Source organism: Tamandua tetradactyla, chromosome 1, assembly GCF_023851605.1.
Source record: "Tamandua tetradactyla isolate mTamTet1 chromosome 1, mTamTet1.pri, whole genome shotgun sequence".
NCBI classification, from domain to species: domain Eukaryota; kingdom Metazoa; phylum Chordata; class Mammalia; order Pilosa; family Myrmecophagidae; genus Tamandua; species Tamandua tetradactyla.
In genome coordinates this window covers 13,871,332-13,886,253 of record NC_135327.1, presented here as the reverse complement: position 1 = coordinate 13,886,253, position 14,922 = coordinate 13,871,332, and the positions used below count along the sequence as shown (strand labels likewise).

General features: G+C 47.4%; 1 protein-coding gene across 1 annotated transcript in view; it reads left to right on the top strand.

Annotated features, from left to right (window-relative positions):
- LOC143691021 (bactericidal permeability-increasing protein-like) overlaps positions 1-14,922 on the top strand; it is a 43,201-nt gene that overhangs the window by 10,186 nt on the left and 18,093 nt on the right. The window contains exons 2-6 of the mRNA XM_077168946.1: positions 6,998-7,160; positions 9,430-9,544; positions 10,792-10,917; positions 12,371-12,532; positions 14,363-14,426. Coding sequence (XP_077025061.1) covers positions 7,052-7,160; positions 9,430-9,544; positions 10,792-10,917; positions 12,371-12,532; positions 14,363-14,426 — 576 coding nt within the window. The 5' untranslated portion in view covers positions 6,998-7,051. The remainder of the gene's footprint in view (positions 1-6,997; positions 7,161-9,429; positions 9,545-10,791; positions 10,918-12,370; positions 12,533-14,362; positions 14,427-14,922) is intronic.

Genomic DNA, 14,922 nt, shown 5'->3' with positions numbered 1-14,922 from the left:
TGGAAACCAGGAGAAGGGGAGTTAGGAAATGTAAAGAGGGAAGGGTGGGATACATTTTGAAATGTATAATTGGAATTGGAGGTCTCAGTGTAAAACCATGGATTTTAATATGCACAGATACATGTGTATATGTATGTATCATACGTGTTGATTATTATTTAGATAGACACATATTTACATGTATATATGGGTCCACCTGTGCACATGCGTACATGTGTTTCCCAGCTCTGTCCATTGAGAGGGCCTAAAGCAATGACACCCCAATGGACATCCCTGATGCCCACATCTTGGCTTCCGAGTGACAGCCTTGCTAAAAGGAGCCAGAGCTCCTGGGAGAACTGACTGACTGTAAGATGTGGTAGATAAGCTGCAAGACGAGCCTGAGATGTCTCGTTGTGTCAGACATAAGGGATTTTTCAAAGAATTATGGGGACCTGTCAAAAGGCGATAGGAACTGACTTGAAGGAACTCTCATTAGCCAAAAATGGGACAATATGAGCATCCAAACAAATAATGATAGCAATGGAGTGTAGCCCAATAAATAAAATAGGAATCTGTGATGAATAAAGGTGGGAGAATGGAAAGCTCCTCCTTCTAGTAGAAAGATAACTAATGTGTAGAAAAGGAATTATAGAATTATAAATATCACTACTTCATAATACTAATAATTGATACAGACTAGAATCATCCATGGCTGCTAAAATTAGCGGGTGACCATTTGATAAGACACAGTGGAAGGCTTACACAGCATCGATGCATCTCTCTACTACAGCTCCTACTACTTATTAACTCTAAGGCAGACACCCTCTTAATCAAATAAGCAACATCCGTCTCATCAGTCATGGGACAAACGGATGCTGTGTGCCTCTGGTTGTGATGCAGTGAGAAGAAGACAGCATCCATTCTGTGGCACCCCTGCCAAAAGTGCGAAAACAGAATCCACTGCAAAAACAGCAGACAAATGCAAACTGATGGAAATTCTTCAAAGCAGCTAGCTTGCTCTCTTCACTGTCAAGGGCATAAAAAACAGGAAACAATGAGGAACAGTTCCAGATTAAAGGAGGCTAAAGAGACATGACAACTAAATGCATCACGAGATCTTAAATCAGTGAAAAAGTAAATTGGGCCCATGGACAAGATGTTTCTAGTATATTCATGTTTGTACTGTAATTATGCAGATGTGTATCCTCATTTTTAGGAAATGTACAATGAAATATTGCATCTGCATTTACTCTCCAATGATTCTGAAAAAATTTAAGTGTACACATATAATGATAAGGCAAATGAGGTAAAATATTAATAACTCAGGGAATCTGAGTGAAGGGTATGCAGGATTTCTTTGCACTATTCTATAAAGTTGGAATTCTTTCAAAATAAAACATTTTTAGAAAGTGACTTAAGAGTACTAACAACCAAAAATTATAATACAAATAGCTATCATAATTGAGTATATACTATGGGCTATAATGCATTTGCTCATTTAATCTAACACTAACCACATAAGGTAGATATTATTATTCTTATTTTACAGAAGAGGAAAGAGTCTCAGAGAGGTTAGTGACTTGCCCAGGGTCACACAGCTTGTAAGTAATAGTGGTGCAATTTGAACCCAGGTCAAGCTGGCTTTAGAGCCTATGCTCTCAACCCTCTAAAAGATAGATAAAAGGGCAAATAAACAGACGACAATTACAGAAGGTGGCAAATATGGAGACGGGGCCTGAAGAGAAACCAGAGCAGATGGAAGGCTCCAGCTGGGAGGTGACATCCGAGCTGGCCCTTGAAGCTTGTGGGGAGTTCTCCGATATGAAAGGTCACAGGGAGGCTTCTGGAATGTTCAAAATGTTTTATATTTTGATTTGAGTGATGGGCAGTGGGTATAGACTCATGTAAAAATGTACACTTAAGATTTGTGCGCTTTGCTTTATATGTTATAGTTCAAAATGTAGTTTTTAAAATAAAATATATTCCCCTGTACTATTGAAAATCAACTTGATCCCCATCAGGGCCACTTGAACCATCTTTTGGGGAAAATGCGCTGAGTATGCTCCGAGGCCCCTTCTTATTCTAGATTCAGTAACTCCCCCAAATTCACAAAGCTGAGCCAGAACTTTGAATTCAGAACTTGTTTGTCCAAGAGCAGTGTCTCTTGTCTTCTTACTTGCTCTTTGGTGGAGGCACAAGCTGACACACTCTCAGAGCTTGCAGGACACTTGAGAATCACAAAACATCCCTTTGCCACTTCTTTGCTGTGTGACCTTGGGCAAGTTACTTAACTTCTCTGAGACTCAATGATCTCATCTGTGAAATGAAGCCAATGATATCTACTTTCAGAGGCTGATGAGGATTAAAAGAGATGGTCAACCAAGAGCTTGGCTTGGTTGCTGATGTGGATAGGACCCTGGAGCCCACAGAGCAGTAAACACTGGTCCAAGTTCTCACAGGCACGTAGAGGCAAAGCCGGGGCTCAAATCCAGCCCTGTTCCTTACTGATCCCCTGTAGTCCAAGCTTGCCTCTGTCCCCAGGCCTACACAGGGCACTCCCACGCAGGAAGTAGGTCTTTTCTAGCAAAGTTCACTTTAGGGCTCTACTGAGTACACGTGTTTATTTCCTAATGTGACTGAGGGGAAATATCTCTGGATGTCAAATATCCTCAGACGTTTGGTGAAACTCCTGTGCGGCTTTTCTTCCTGTGATCCTTCCTTGGTCTGGACAAGGAAACGCCTTCATGAGCCAACATTGTGACAGAGGCAAAATTCATCAGTGGTCAGAGAAAAACGAGAAGTAAGAGTGCCACCTCCCTCTCCACCTCCCCCTGGGAGGGCGACTTGACTTTCTGGAGGTCTTCATTTCTTTATGTCACTTTGAATCACTGTCTAGTAACCTTTCCTTTCAGGCTGAAGAGCTGTCTTTAGCATTGTTTGTAGAACACGTCTGGTGGCGATCAACTCCCTCAGATTTGTTTATCTGGGAAGGTCTTCGTCTCGCTCTCATTTTTTAAAGAAAATGTGCCAAATACAAAATTCTTGGTTGGCAGTTTTTTTCTTTCCACACTTTAAATATTTTAACCCACTATCTTCTTGCCTCCATGATTTCTGATGAGAAATTGGCCCTCAATCTAACTGGGGCTCCCATCTACATAACATGTTACTTTTCTCATTGCAGCTTTCAGAACTCCCTCCCTGTCCTTTACATTTGATAGCGTGGTCAGTATATGATGGGGTGTATTTTTCTTCATGTTTATCTTGTTTGATATTCTCTGGGCTTCTTGAATGTGCCTATTTTTGTCTTTCGCTTAGCTTGGGAAGTTCTCTGTCATCATTTCTTTGAATATTCCTTATGCCCCTTTCCCTCTTTTTTTTCCTCTTTCTGGGACTCCCATAATAAATATATTATGTGTGTATGATGGTGTCCCAGAGGTGTCTTAGGCTATTTTCACTTTCTATAATTGTTTTTTATTTTCTGCTCCTTAGCCTGACTCATTTCAATTGTCTTGTCTTCAAGTTCACTGATTCTTTCTTCTGCCAGCTCTAATCAGCTGCTGAAACTCCCCCGGGAATTTTTCATTTCAGTTATTGTAGTCTTCAATTCCTGTAGCTCCGTTTGGCTCCTTTATAAAATTTCTGCCTCTTTACCAAGATTCTCTTATTGCTCATTCATTGTTTTCCTGATATCCTTTAGTTCTTTCTCGGTATTTTCCTTCAACTCCTTGAGTATTTCTGAGATCATTTTAAGGAAGTCTTTGTTTGGTTATGCCCATATTCTTGTCTTTTTTATTGGGGTTTTCTGGATTTTTATCCCCTTCTTTTAGATGGGCTTGTTTCTTTGTTTGTCTTGTAGTCTTTTGGTGCACACTATACATTTTAATATTTTAAAATGTTTACTCTGTGGTTTATTCTCTGAGATGTCTGTTTCTTTATTTTTGTCATGAGCTGGTGATAAGACAGAGATTTTCTTGAGCTTCAGCCTTTTTGTCAGGCTGGTTTGTCCAAGACAAACGCACAGTGCAGGGTCTGATGTGCCATTTCTGGGCCGGGTCTTGTGCTTCCTGCTTGTTTTGGAGCTCCTCTCTGAGCAGGAGTTTGAATGCCCCTCTACTTCCTAGGAGACAGACCTCCTTCTCTGCCTGCCTCTAGAGTTTCTTGCACTCCTTTTATGGTCTCAAACTGCTTTCACTTGGACGGCAAATTTTGGGAGGGGGCACATACCAGAAAGGAGTTCCCAAAGTCAGTCTCTCCCAGCCAGAAAAGGGCCAGGGATCCGCACGGGGGGCGCGGACTGGCTCCAGAGTGCCCTGGAGGGGGAATAAGAAGGAAGCCAAGAGCTCGTTCCGTAACTCCCAAAGCTGAGCTTTTCTGACCTGCCCAGCAAAGGCAGCCCTTCAGCTAGGTGTCCCCTGCAGCCCTGAGGAGCCTGGCACCTCCAAGTCTCCTCTGCTACTGCCCTTTGCCCAGGCAGATCAGAACAATGTCCACCCTCAGAGCTGGGCCCCAGTGATCCAACGTTGCTATTCAAAAGCAGTGATGAGCAATTGGCCATGCCCACCCCTGGCCTTGGGGAGGAAGACCTTTAGGTACCTTTCTGTCATCGGCAAGCTCACTAGGAGCTGGACCCCACTGCGGCCTGCTGCAAGGGGAAGGGGTCCAGTAACCACTGTGTGGGAAGAACAATTTACTGGTCTTACTGTAAACCTCTTCCTCCCTCTGTTCCCTGAATGCTGTACAGTGTTCTACTGGCCACAGGAGTTTTGAAATAGTTGTTTCAGACAGTTCCTGCCTGTTTAATTAATACTTGTTCTGGTGGAAGGGCTGAGTCCTGGGGTTCCCAAGTCCTCCATCTTTCCACAGGCCTCTTGAAATAGCCCTGAAGCCAATGTGAGTTGGGTACTTTCTGTTACTTGAAGTTGAACACTCACTGACACAAGGCAGAGGGTCAGCTCTGAAGCGGGGGCGGGGTGGGGGGGCTCTCTCTGGCCAGGGACAGAGCTGAAAGGGCCAGTGGACTCATCTGGTTCTGGCTGGGATTGGCGTGTTCAGAAACTTGCCAGCCCTTTTCATGATTCTGATTTGATGGCCGTGTAAGTCATCATCATGTGAGCTCCATTCTAATGCTCCTTTCCTGCTGGACACCCTCGCAGATGCAACATCTGCCAGGGCTCAGGGAACTTGGGAACTGGAAATGTTCAAAAGCATGCAAGATAATTTTTCAAAAGTCCAATTTTATGACAAGTCATTTTTCTACATGCTTTGGCTCCTACTGAGAGCTAGCTTCCTTGTATAGATACAAAATCTGACTACCTGGGGGTGCAGGTCATTTGAAGGAAGGCAGAGCTGGGGCGAGGATCCAGAGGGACCTGGCTACTGCCCCGGGTGGGGAGAAGTCTTCTCTCCATGAACAGTGGCGTGACCCTGATTGTGACTTAACTGTTTTCTGACTCAGTTTCCTCATCTCCAAAATAGAGAATAATCATCCCTCTCTCACGGGTTGTCTGCACACATTATAGATGTTTTGTGCATGGTGAGTATTTCCATTCTTAAGCAAACAGAAAGGATTCCAGTTGCTCCAGATGAGGGCGGGAAAGAAGACCCTTTTAGAACCAAGCAAGGGGAAGAAGGAAAAACAACAAACTCTCAGCGGGTTTCATTAGACTTTCATAAAGTCAGAGGCAGGGAGGCAAGGCACGGGTGGTGGGTGGGCTGATGGGGACACAAGGGGAGAGAAGCCGGCTGCCCTCTCCGCAGTCCCGCCCTTCCTCTCATCACCATGGAGACTGAGCTGGCTGCCCAGCAGGGTTCCAGCCCACCCAGGGCCTGAGACTGGTGCAGAGGGCGGGACAGGGGCTGAGCAGACAGACCTGTCTGGAAAGCTGGGCTATGGGTGGGGAGTGGCCCAGTCCCCCCAACTCCATCCAGTGGACCGTGTTTGGGTCTCAGCTCTGCTAGCAGCTTGCTGTAGGACTCTCCAAGCCTCTCTCCATAGCTGCCAAAGGAAGGGGTAAAAATGAATTTTAAACAGTTTGGTTAAGAAAACTGGAAGACAGGCAACAGTGGAGCATGGTGCAAGGAGAAGGATGCTTAATGCTGGGGAGAATGTTCACCACATGTGTTTATTTTTTTAAAAGTCAGGTTACAAAAATGAGCAGTGTGAAAAAAATTTAAAAAAAAGGGCCGGCCATGGTGGCTCAGTGGCAGAGTTCTCACCTGCCATGCCGGAGACCCGGATTTGATTCCCAGTGCCTGTCCATGCCAAAAAATAAAAAAAGCACTGTACTTACCCTTACAAAAAAAAAGGGTGGGGGGCAATATACTCTAAAATATACTTTTGCTTGTCTCTGGAATGGGAGATTACGTGTGATTTTCATTCTCTTCTCGGTGCCTTCTCAAGTTTTGGCCAATGAACATGGATTTCTTTTGCAACCAGAGTGACCTTAGCCATCACCATTTTGGGGCAGCACGCCAAGGGTTTTACATGATCTAAAGTGCCTGCTGTCTTAATAGTGATTCAGGGAGGGATACCTGCTATTATTATCCCCACTTCACAGAAGAGGAAACTGAGGTTCAGAGAGGTGAAGTGGCTTACCCAAGGCCAGACCACTGGAGAGTGGCAGAACTGAGATTTGAAACCACAACTCTAAAATTTGAGTGTGTACTCAGAGCCGCTAATGACTCTCAGGACATGAAAAAACAAAACGTTCCATTTTCTTAACATTCTACTATGGAAAATAACAAAAAAAAAATTCAAGAGTAAAAAGAATGATCTTGTAACCCCCCTGCGCCTAGCACCCAGCTTTTGCACAGTCCTGAAACAGGGGTTCCAAGAGGGGTTGGGGTGCTCAGGGACCTAATGAAGTCCAGGGGGCTCAACCTTCACACATGCAGGGACCCCGGGTCCCCTCCTCTGGGGCTGCCATCCTGCCCGTGATGGGGAAGCGCAGTGGCCCCAGCCACGCCCCGCTTCCTTCCTCATTTCACATTCTGCTCCCTTGTGTTTCCTTTATAGGTCGCCGGTTCCGCTCCAAGGCCCGAGGCTTGGGCTGCTCTAGAGGACTAGGACATGACTGGATGGACCGCCCTGGTGGTGTTGGCTGCGCTGGGTGTGGCGGTGGCAGGGGCCCCCAATCCTGGCCTTGTGGCCAGGATCACCCAGAAGGGCCTTGACTACGGTAATGGATATCTTCCTTCCCTCCCCTCCCGACCCTGCGGTGAACTTATTGAGCACCTACTGTATGCCATCTCTCTAAATCCAGCATTCTTACTTCTTACCATCGACATTGACAGATGAGCCCGCTGAGGCCTGGGGATGGGGGAGTGGGATGTGGGCAGCTGGATTTGAGCTCTGGTCTTTGCCTGATGACCCAGCGGAGATATGAACTGCAGAGCAGAGTTTTCGGCAGACCTAGAGAGAAAACAGACCCCCATTGGCTCATATGTTCAGGGGGTCTCGTGGCAGAACTTGAGGAGAACTTGCATCTCACCCTTGAATTCCAATCCTGGCCTGGCAGGGTACCCCTGAATCCAAGGGGTGCAGCCGGCAGGCCCCACATAAGCTGCGGGGCTGAGGAAGGAGCATGCCCGTGCTTTGCACCCAGTTTTGGGGTGACCCTTGCTGGGAGCAGGGACATGGGCTAGGGCTTTAAACCCACGAGCCCTCAGGCCCTGTCATAGCTGCCTCAGTTTCCCCTCCTGCCCACATCCCATGTGGCAATCAGAGTGAGTTTTCTGAAATGCAGCAGATCTGCTCTTGTCTCTCCCCTGCTTACACTGCTCAGTAGCTCCCTAGTGCCTTCTGAAGGTATCCTCACGCTCGAGCATGGCATGACTTTCAAATCCTGGCCATCCCACACTTCCTTTCCCCTCCAGGCAGGAACCATGTCTACATTTACTTTTGAATCCCCAGAAGGCTCACCCCAGGGCCTGGGTTCTGGGATCAGATGGCCTGCGTCCAAATCCTGCCTCCACCACCCATCAGCTGTGTGGCCCTGAGCAAGTCACCTCACCTCTCTGAGTCTCAGCTTCCTCATCTGTGAAATGGGGGCAGTCATGGGACCTACTTCCTAGGACCATTAAGAGCCAATAACTTGGCACATGCGCAGAGGCTGGCACAGAGTACGAGCTCCATAAATGTTTACTACTACTTCTACTTCTACTACTACTATTTTCTTAGCTGGCTCTTGGACCACAGAGGCTCAGGCATCCTCCACACCCCAGGTTAACCTTCCCTGGGAGCAGCCCTGGTCCAGATCTCTCCCTTGTTCCTCTTTGTACTTCCTACTCACCCTCCTTAGCAGCTGGAGCAAACATGATAGCCCCGAGCTACAGAAAGAGCACTGGACTGGGAGTCAGCAAAACTCGACTCCAGAGAGAGAGTCTAAAAGAACAGGAAGTGCATGGGTGCAGAGTCAGCTAGCCGGGGTGGGAGTCTAGGCTCCCTCCTCTCACTACTGACTCTTTTCCAGGCCATGTGGCCCCTTTATAGTTGGTTCTTTGATGCTGTTTACCACACGACAGCTGATAGCGGAACTCCTGACATTGGGGCATCCATTTCTTTCATCATCCCACAAATTTTACTTAGCTGCCTTCTCAGCTCAGGGCACTGTGATAGATGCGGGGGACACGTCAGTAAGTAAAACTGACATTGCAGCTGAGCTTACACGTGGCTGGGATGAGAGATGTTAGTTAGAGTGTCACGTGGATAAGTGGTACTTGGGGCTCCAAAGTAGAGACCCACAGCATCATGAGAGCGGTAAGAGGGGGCTGCTCTCATCCAGTGAGTCAGGGAAGGTTCACTGAGGAGCTGATGCTCAAGCTGGTTAGAAGTTGAGCAGGGGAAGGTGGGAGAGAGAGGATTTCTACGCAGAAGGAATAGCATGTGCAAAGGTCCTGTGGAGAGAGAGACTAAAAACCAGAGAGAGTGGGGGAATCTGTGAATGCATGGCACAGAGCTGGGCATGGAGTCGGTATTTAAGAAAAACTTGTAGGGTACTGGGGTCAGGCGTTTGGGGGTGATAATTTAGACCCTGTGGCAGCAAACTACGGCCCACAGATCAAATCTGGCTTACTGTGTGTTTTTGTATGGCCTGTGACCTAAGGCTGAGCTTTATACTTTTAAACAGTTGAAAAAAAAAGAGAGAAGAAGAATATTTCGTGACCTGAAAAGTTATATGAAACTCAAATTTCAGTATTCAAAAATGTAAGTTTATTGGAGGACAGCCTGACTCATTCATTTACGTCTTGTCTGTGTCTGCTTTTGTGTGACAATGGCAGAGCTGAGCAGCTGCAACAGCAGTCATACCCCAGGAACCCCACCTCAGAGGCAGGACCCCACGTGCCTCTCCTGTGGGCAGGGCTGAGGACCCTGACCTGTCCTGACCCTGACCCACGCTTTCGGGTTCACAGGCTGTGCTCTGACCATCCTCTGCTCTCTCCCCTCAGCCTGCCAGCAGGGAATGACCGTACTGCACAAGGAGCTGGAGAAGATCAAGATCCCCGATTTCTCAGGAAAATTTAAGATCAAGCTTTTAGGGAAAGGAAGTTACAGCTTCTACAGGTGAGGCTGCCAGTGCTCAATCCCCAGTGTGCAGGAATTGTCTTCCAGGGCCAACCAGAGCTAGCATTGCACAGCCTCAAACTCCTAAACTCAGGGAGGTTACGATCCCAAAGGGACATTAGGATCCCAAAGGGAATGTTTGCACCATGGCAAAGGGATACACTGCCAACCTCAGCTTGGAGGAAGCCACAAAAACTGTGTCTCCAAGGAACTCACTGTAGTCCCCAAGGTACCTGCCGTGAACCCCAAAACGCTATGCCAGCCCGTGGATCAATTATGATTTGCATGGTTTTCCAGGACAAAAAAAATCCTGATCCGAATGGCCTACGCTAGAATTTAATGGCTCCCATGCCTGGAAAGGCCCTGGCATAGTCTGGTTTTAGGTTCAACTTGAGTTAGCTCAAATGATGTCTTTGGACCCTGTTTCTCTCTCTCACCAGCCCTCAGCATCACTTCCTTGGGGAGTCCCAACTCTCAGGCAAGGGGTCCCTTCATCAGGGCAAGATAGCCACCAGCATCTCTTGCTTTACTCCTCAATACTCCCTAAGAAACGAGAGTGTCTCTTCCTTGCAACTCAAGTCAAAGCCCTTTGGTTGAGTTGAGTCCGATTGGCCCATCTTAGGTTGTGTGCACACGCCTGAACCAATCACTCTGGCCAGGGTAATCGAATACACTAATTGGCTTCAGCCTAGCTCAAAAGCTCCACCCTCTGAAGATGGAGATAAAAATCAAAGTAAAATAGCAATTCTGTTGCCACGAGAAGGGGGTGTGGATGCTGGCAGAAAACCCATAACTGTTCTGTACAGAATTTTACCCACTCATTCATTCCACAAATATTTTGGAGCTTCTATGAGGTGTGTACGACACGGCAGGCTCTGGGATTATAACAGTGGTGAAAGAGACACGCCCACCTCTTTAAAGAGCTTGCAGTCAACGGGAGAGCATTTGTTAGCATTATTGGCTATCACACACCCTGCAAGACAGAGATTATTGTCCCCATTTTGCAAATGAGGAAACTGAGGCTCAGGGTGATTAAGTGATCTGCCTGGGTCACACCGGAGTAAGTGGAAGAGTAGGAGTCAAACTCAGATTTGTTTGACTTCCAAACAAATCCTTCCACTCCACTGCCTTGTGGGACCTCCTGGATCGGACAGGGTGAAGGTTCCGGGTGGGAAGGGTTGATGAGTTGGAGGTAACCAAACCTCCACGTGGCCACTCACCAGGCTGACAACATTTTTCCTTTGCAGCATCGCTATCCGCAGTTTCAAGATACCCAATTACAAGATAAACCTGGTGCCCAATGTGGGCCTTCAGCTCTCAATCAACAACGCCGAAGTCAGCATCAGTGGAAAATGGAAGGCACGGAAATTCATGTACGTTTCCCTGCTCAGAGCTGTTGGGTTTAAGGGTGAATTCTTGGTGATATTTGACAAGGATTAGGGCTAGATTCCCAGGAATACCCAAATTTTGCCTCACCCATCACCCTTGACCTCACAGAGCTCCTGGGGGATTTTTTTCACATAAGAAAGTTCAACCAAGAAATCCTTTTTAATAGCTGAGCACTTATCTGACTTCTCAGTGCAGGACCCTGGAAAGGCTGAGGTGGAGCCTGTGGCTTAGTAGGAAATCTAAGTATCTCTAATGTATTAGTTAGCTAGTGCCATGTAACAAACCATCCCAAACTCAGGGGTTTAAAACAACAACCATGTATTGTCCCTTCCATATCTATGGCTTGGCTGAGGTTGAGTTGATCTGGGCTGGGCTCAGCTGGGGTATCTCTGCTCCCCATGGGTCTCTCCTCCTCCTTGGGCCAGTGGACTAGCCAGGGCATGTTGTCCTCTTGGTGATGGCAGAGGTGCAAAAAGGATAGGCAGAAAGAAACATGCCAGTCCTCTTAAGGCCTAGACCCAGAGTGTCCCACAGTCACTTCTACCCAATCAGCCATTGGCCCAAGCAAGACCTGTGGTCAAAACCAAAGTCAAGGCATGGCAAAGCACTCCCCCCATGATGGGCCTAGGTGAGGGTGTGGATGCAGGGATGGGTGGAAAATTGGGGTGAATCATCCAACTACAACTCAGAATCTAAATATGGAGAGCTCATCAAAGTGACCCTACCCTCCAGGGGTCGTGGCTCAGGCTGACCAATCACTTTAGCACCTTCTCCTTTGTGGGGAATCTAGGGAGAGGAAGGAGCAGAGGATGTCATAGCCGAGGAGAAGGATGTGAATCTGCCTTCCCTTATAAGGACTGGTCTGTCCATTCCCCACAATAAGAATTGCTTCATTCTTCACTTGGGCTCTTTGGCATCTAACATTCCACTTACTGATCAAAATAATAATAATACTCCATCACATTATGGACAAGTTGACAGATTACATTCGTGTCCATGTCATGTCCAAACCTCACATGTTCATCCCTAAGGGAAGAGTTATTAATCCCATGTAACTATAATTAAAGTCATTGGCCCAAAATCACCCAGATTTTTAGCACCAAAGGAGAGACTGACACTCACGTGTCCCACTGCTGGCCCAACATCTGGGTGAGGAAACTGAAGCTCAGAGAGGTTAAGAAATATGCTCAAGCCCCACAGCAATAGGCTCCCAAGGCAGTGGTTAAGAGTTCTGCCAGGCAGACATAGGTTCCAATATCCACCTGGAAGCCTGGCCCTACCACTAGGCTGCTGTGTGACCTTGGACCAGCTGCCTCCCTCTCTGAACCTCCCCTCCTCGCCCTGAGTGAGAATAATAGCAGAGCCCACCTCCCGGCATTGGTGTAAAGTTTGAATGGCGGTGGGAAGTACAGTGCTGAGTGTTTTGTTGCCCTTTAGCAAAACCAGTGGCAACATGGACCTGAGCGTGGCAGGCGTCTCCATCTCCGCTGACCTGAAGCTGGGCAATGACCCCACCTCCGGCCGCCCCACCGTCTCCTGCTCCAGCTGCAGCAGCCACATCGACAACGTCCGTGTACGCATCTCCAACAGCCGATTGGGGTATGATCTTATGGGGTCGGCGGGGGGTGGGGGCGGGGGGAAGGGACCCCAGGCAAAACTGTCATCAAGGAGATTGTCCTGTAGTCAGAAAACACATGTGTCCCCGCCGTGACTTGTTCAGGGGCGTCAGGTGCGAGGGAGGGGGCAGAGGTCCAAAGATGAAGCACTGTCCCTGCCTGTAGGGGTAACGGGTTCATTCAACTTTCAGCAGACTTCACAAGCACTTATTACGACCCAGGCTCTCTGCTAAGCACTTGATGTGCACTGAATTACCGAATCCTCACTACAGCTCGCAGGCCTCCATCCATCCATCCATTCAACAAACACCTACTGCGCAAAACGCTCAGAAAGCAGCAGCGAGCATATAAATTCAGTAACAGCAAACATTGATTGGATGGCTTATTATGTGTCTGGCATTGTTTTTTGTTTTTTTTAATTTGTGAGGCGGGGGTCACATTTCATTCTTTCTTGTTTTTCTGTGTGAGTATTCCATTATTGCGGCACCATTTGTTGAATTTTTTTTTTTTGGTATATATATATTTTTTTGCGAAGTGCAGGGGCCAGGAATCAAACCCGGTCTCCTGCACGGCAGACGAGAATTCTACCACTGAACCACCCTTGCACCGCCCCCACCCCGGCACTGTTTTAAGCATGTGCAGTTTCTCATTCAATCCATACAAATGACTCTCTGAGGTCAGTCTATCATTATCCTACTTTCAGGGGGAGGAAACTGAGGCAAAATAGCTAATGAGTATTGAGGAGGATTTCAAACACAGGGCTGTCTGACTCGGAGCTGTTTTTGTTTTACAAAATGTTATTTATTTTGACATATAACATATATACAAAAGAAAGAAAAAGCAATAATTTTCAAAGTACACTTCAACACGTAGTTATAGAAAAGATTTCAGAGTTGGTTATGGGTTGCCATTCCACCATTTCAGGTTTTTCCTTCTAGCTGCTCCAAAACACTGGAGGCTAGAAGAAATATCAATATAGTGATCCAACTGTCATACGTGTTTGTTAAATCCTATTTTCTCTGCTATACTTTCTCCTTCTCCCAATCTATAGGGGTCTTTAGACAAGGCCCATCCTGACATTTTCATGTTGAAAAGGAGTATTGACCCTAAAGGAGAGAGGGATATAATTACTTGATAGTCATGGAGAGGCTGGTCCCTCTGGGTTTCAGGATTTAACTGGCCTAGGAACGCTCTGCAAATTACAGGCTTCAGGAATGCCCCCAGACTCTTAGTTACACAGTTCCTGTTTTCTTGACGCTTTCAGCCCAGTGAGGAAGACAGACACCAACCAAATCATCACATTAATGAATGGTTAATGAATAATTATAAAAGGAAACAAGAAATAAGAAGAAGTACAAGGTGCCATGAGAACACAGAAAGGGGGAGTCTGACTCAATCTAGGGACTGGCAAGTCCTTCCTTGAGGAAACGACGTTTGAATTGAAATGAAAAGAATAAGTAGGCATTGACTAGGTAGCTATTGGGGACAGGCAGAGGGTAACAGCATGTGCAAAGGCCCTGTGGTAGGAGGAAGCACAGGACACAAGAGACTGCAACAGGCCAGTGTGGCTGGAGGGCAGAGAGGAAGGGGTGTGCTGAAGCTAAGACTCAGGCAGGGGCCCTGCCTTGTAGCTGTTGCGGCTCTGACCCCATAAACAGATCATAACCACACAGGGTGAGAAGCGCCTAATGGGATGTGCACAGGTGGGGCCCAGAGACAAGCATGCTCGGTTCTATCTGGAGGGGGAGGAAAGTTTCCCAGTTGCGAGGACACTTGGGAGGCCTCACGCATATGCTGGGATGTCCATCTCCAGGTGGCTGATTCGACTTTTCCGCAAAAAAATCGAGTCTTCGCTCCGAAAATCCATGAACAGCAAGGTAGGTGGGCTCAGGGTCTCATCGATGGCCAAACGGGAGAGGACCTCAGTGTCCGTACCTGGTGCATCACTGGTCACTCTGTTCTCACCCCAGAGCCCCTCAGCAGTCCCTACAGCCCTTTGAAACCACAAACCCAGTTCTAAAAGTCAACCATGCACCAAAAGACAGAAAAGAGGCCACATCACATACCCCTTAGCCAACTCGCCCCTATATCCACTTCTCTGCCCGTAGTGCTTCTTTCTTCTGCCATTAGAAACTACCGTGCCTGTCCACCCTCTCTTCCTGCTGCCTTTCCCTTCCCCATCTGCCTCCCTTCAAATTCCCCTCTCAGTGCGCTCCACTCAGAAAACATGCAATTGATTAAGTCTCGAGCCTGGACTTTGGCCAAACCCCTGTTGCAACCCATTCCTCGAGTCTGGAGCTGGTACAAGCGATAGACTCCAGTTAGTGTTCCCCAGCCCTGCCACCCATTGAACGCCCCAAATCAGCTTCTTCT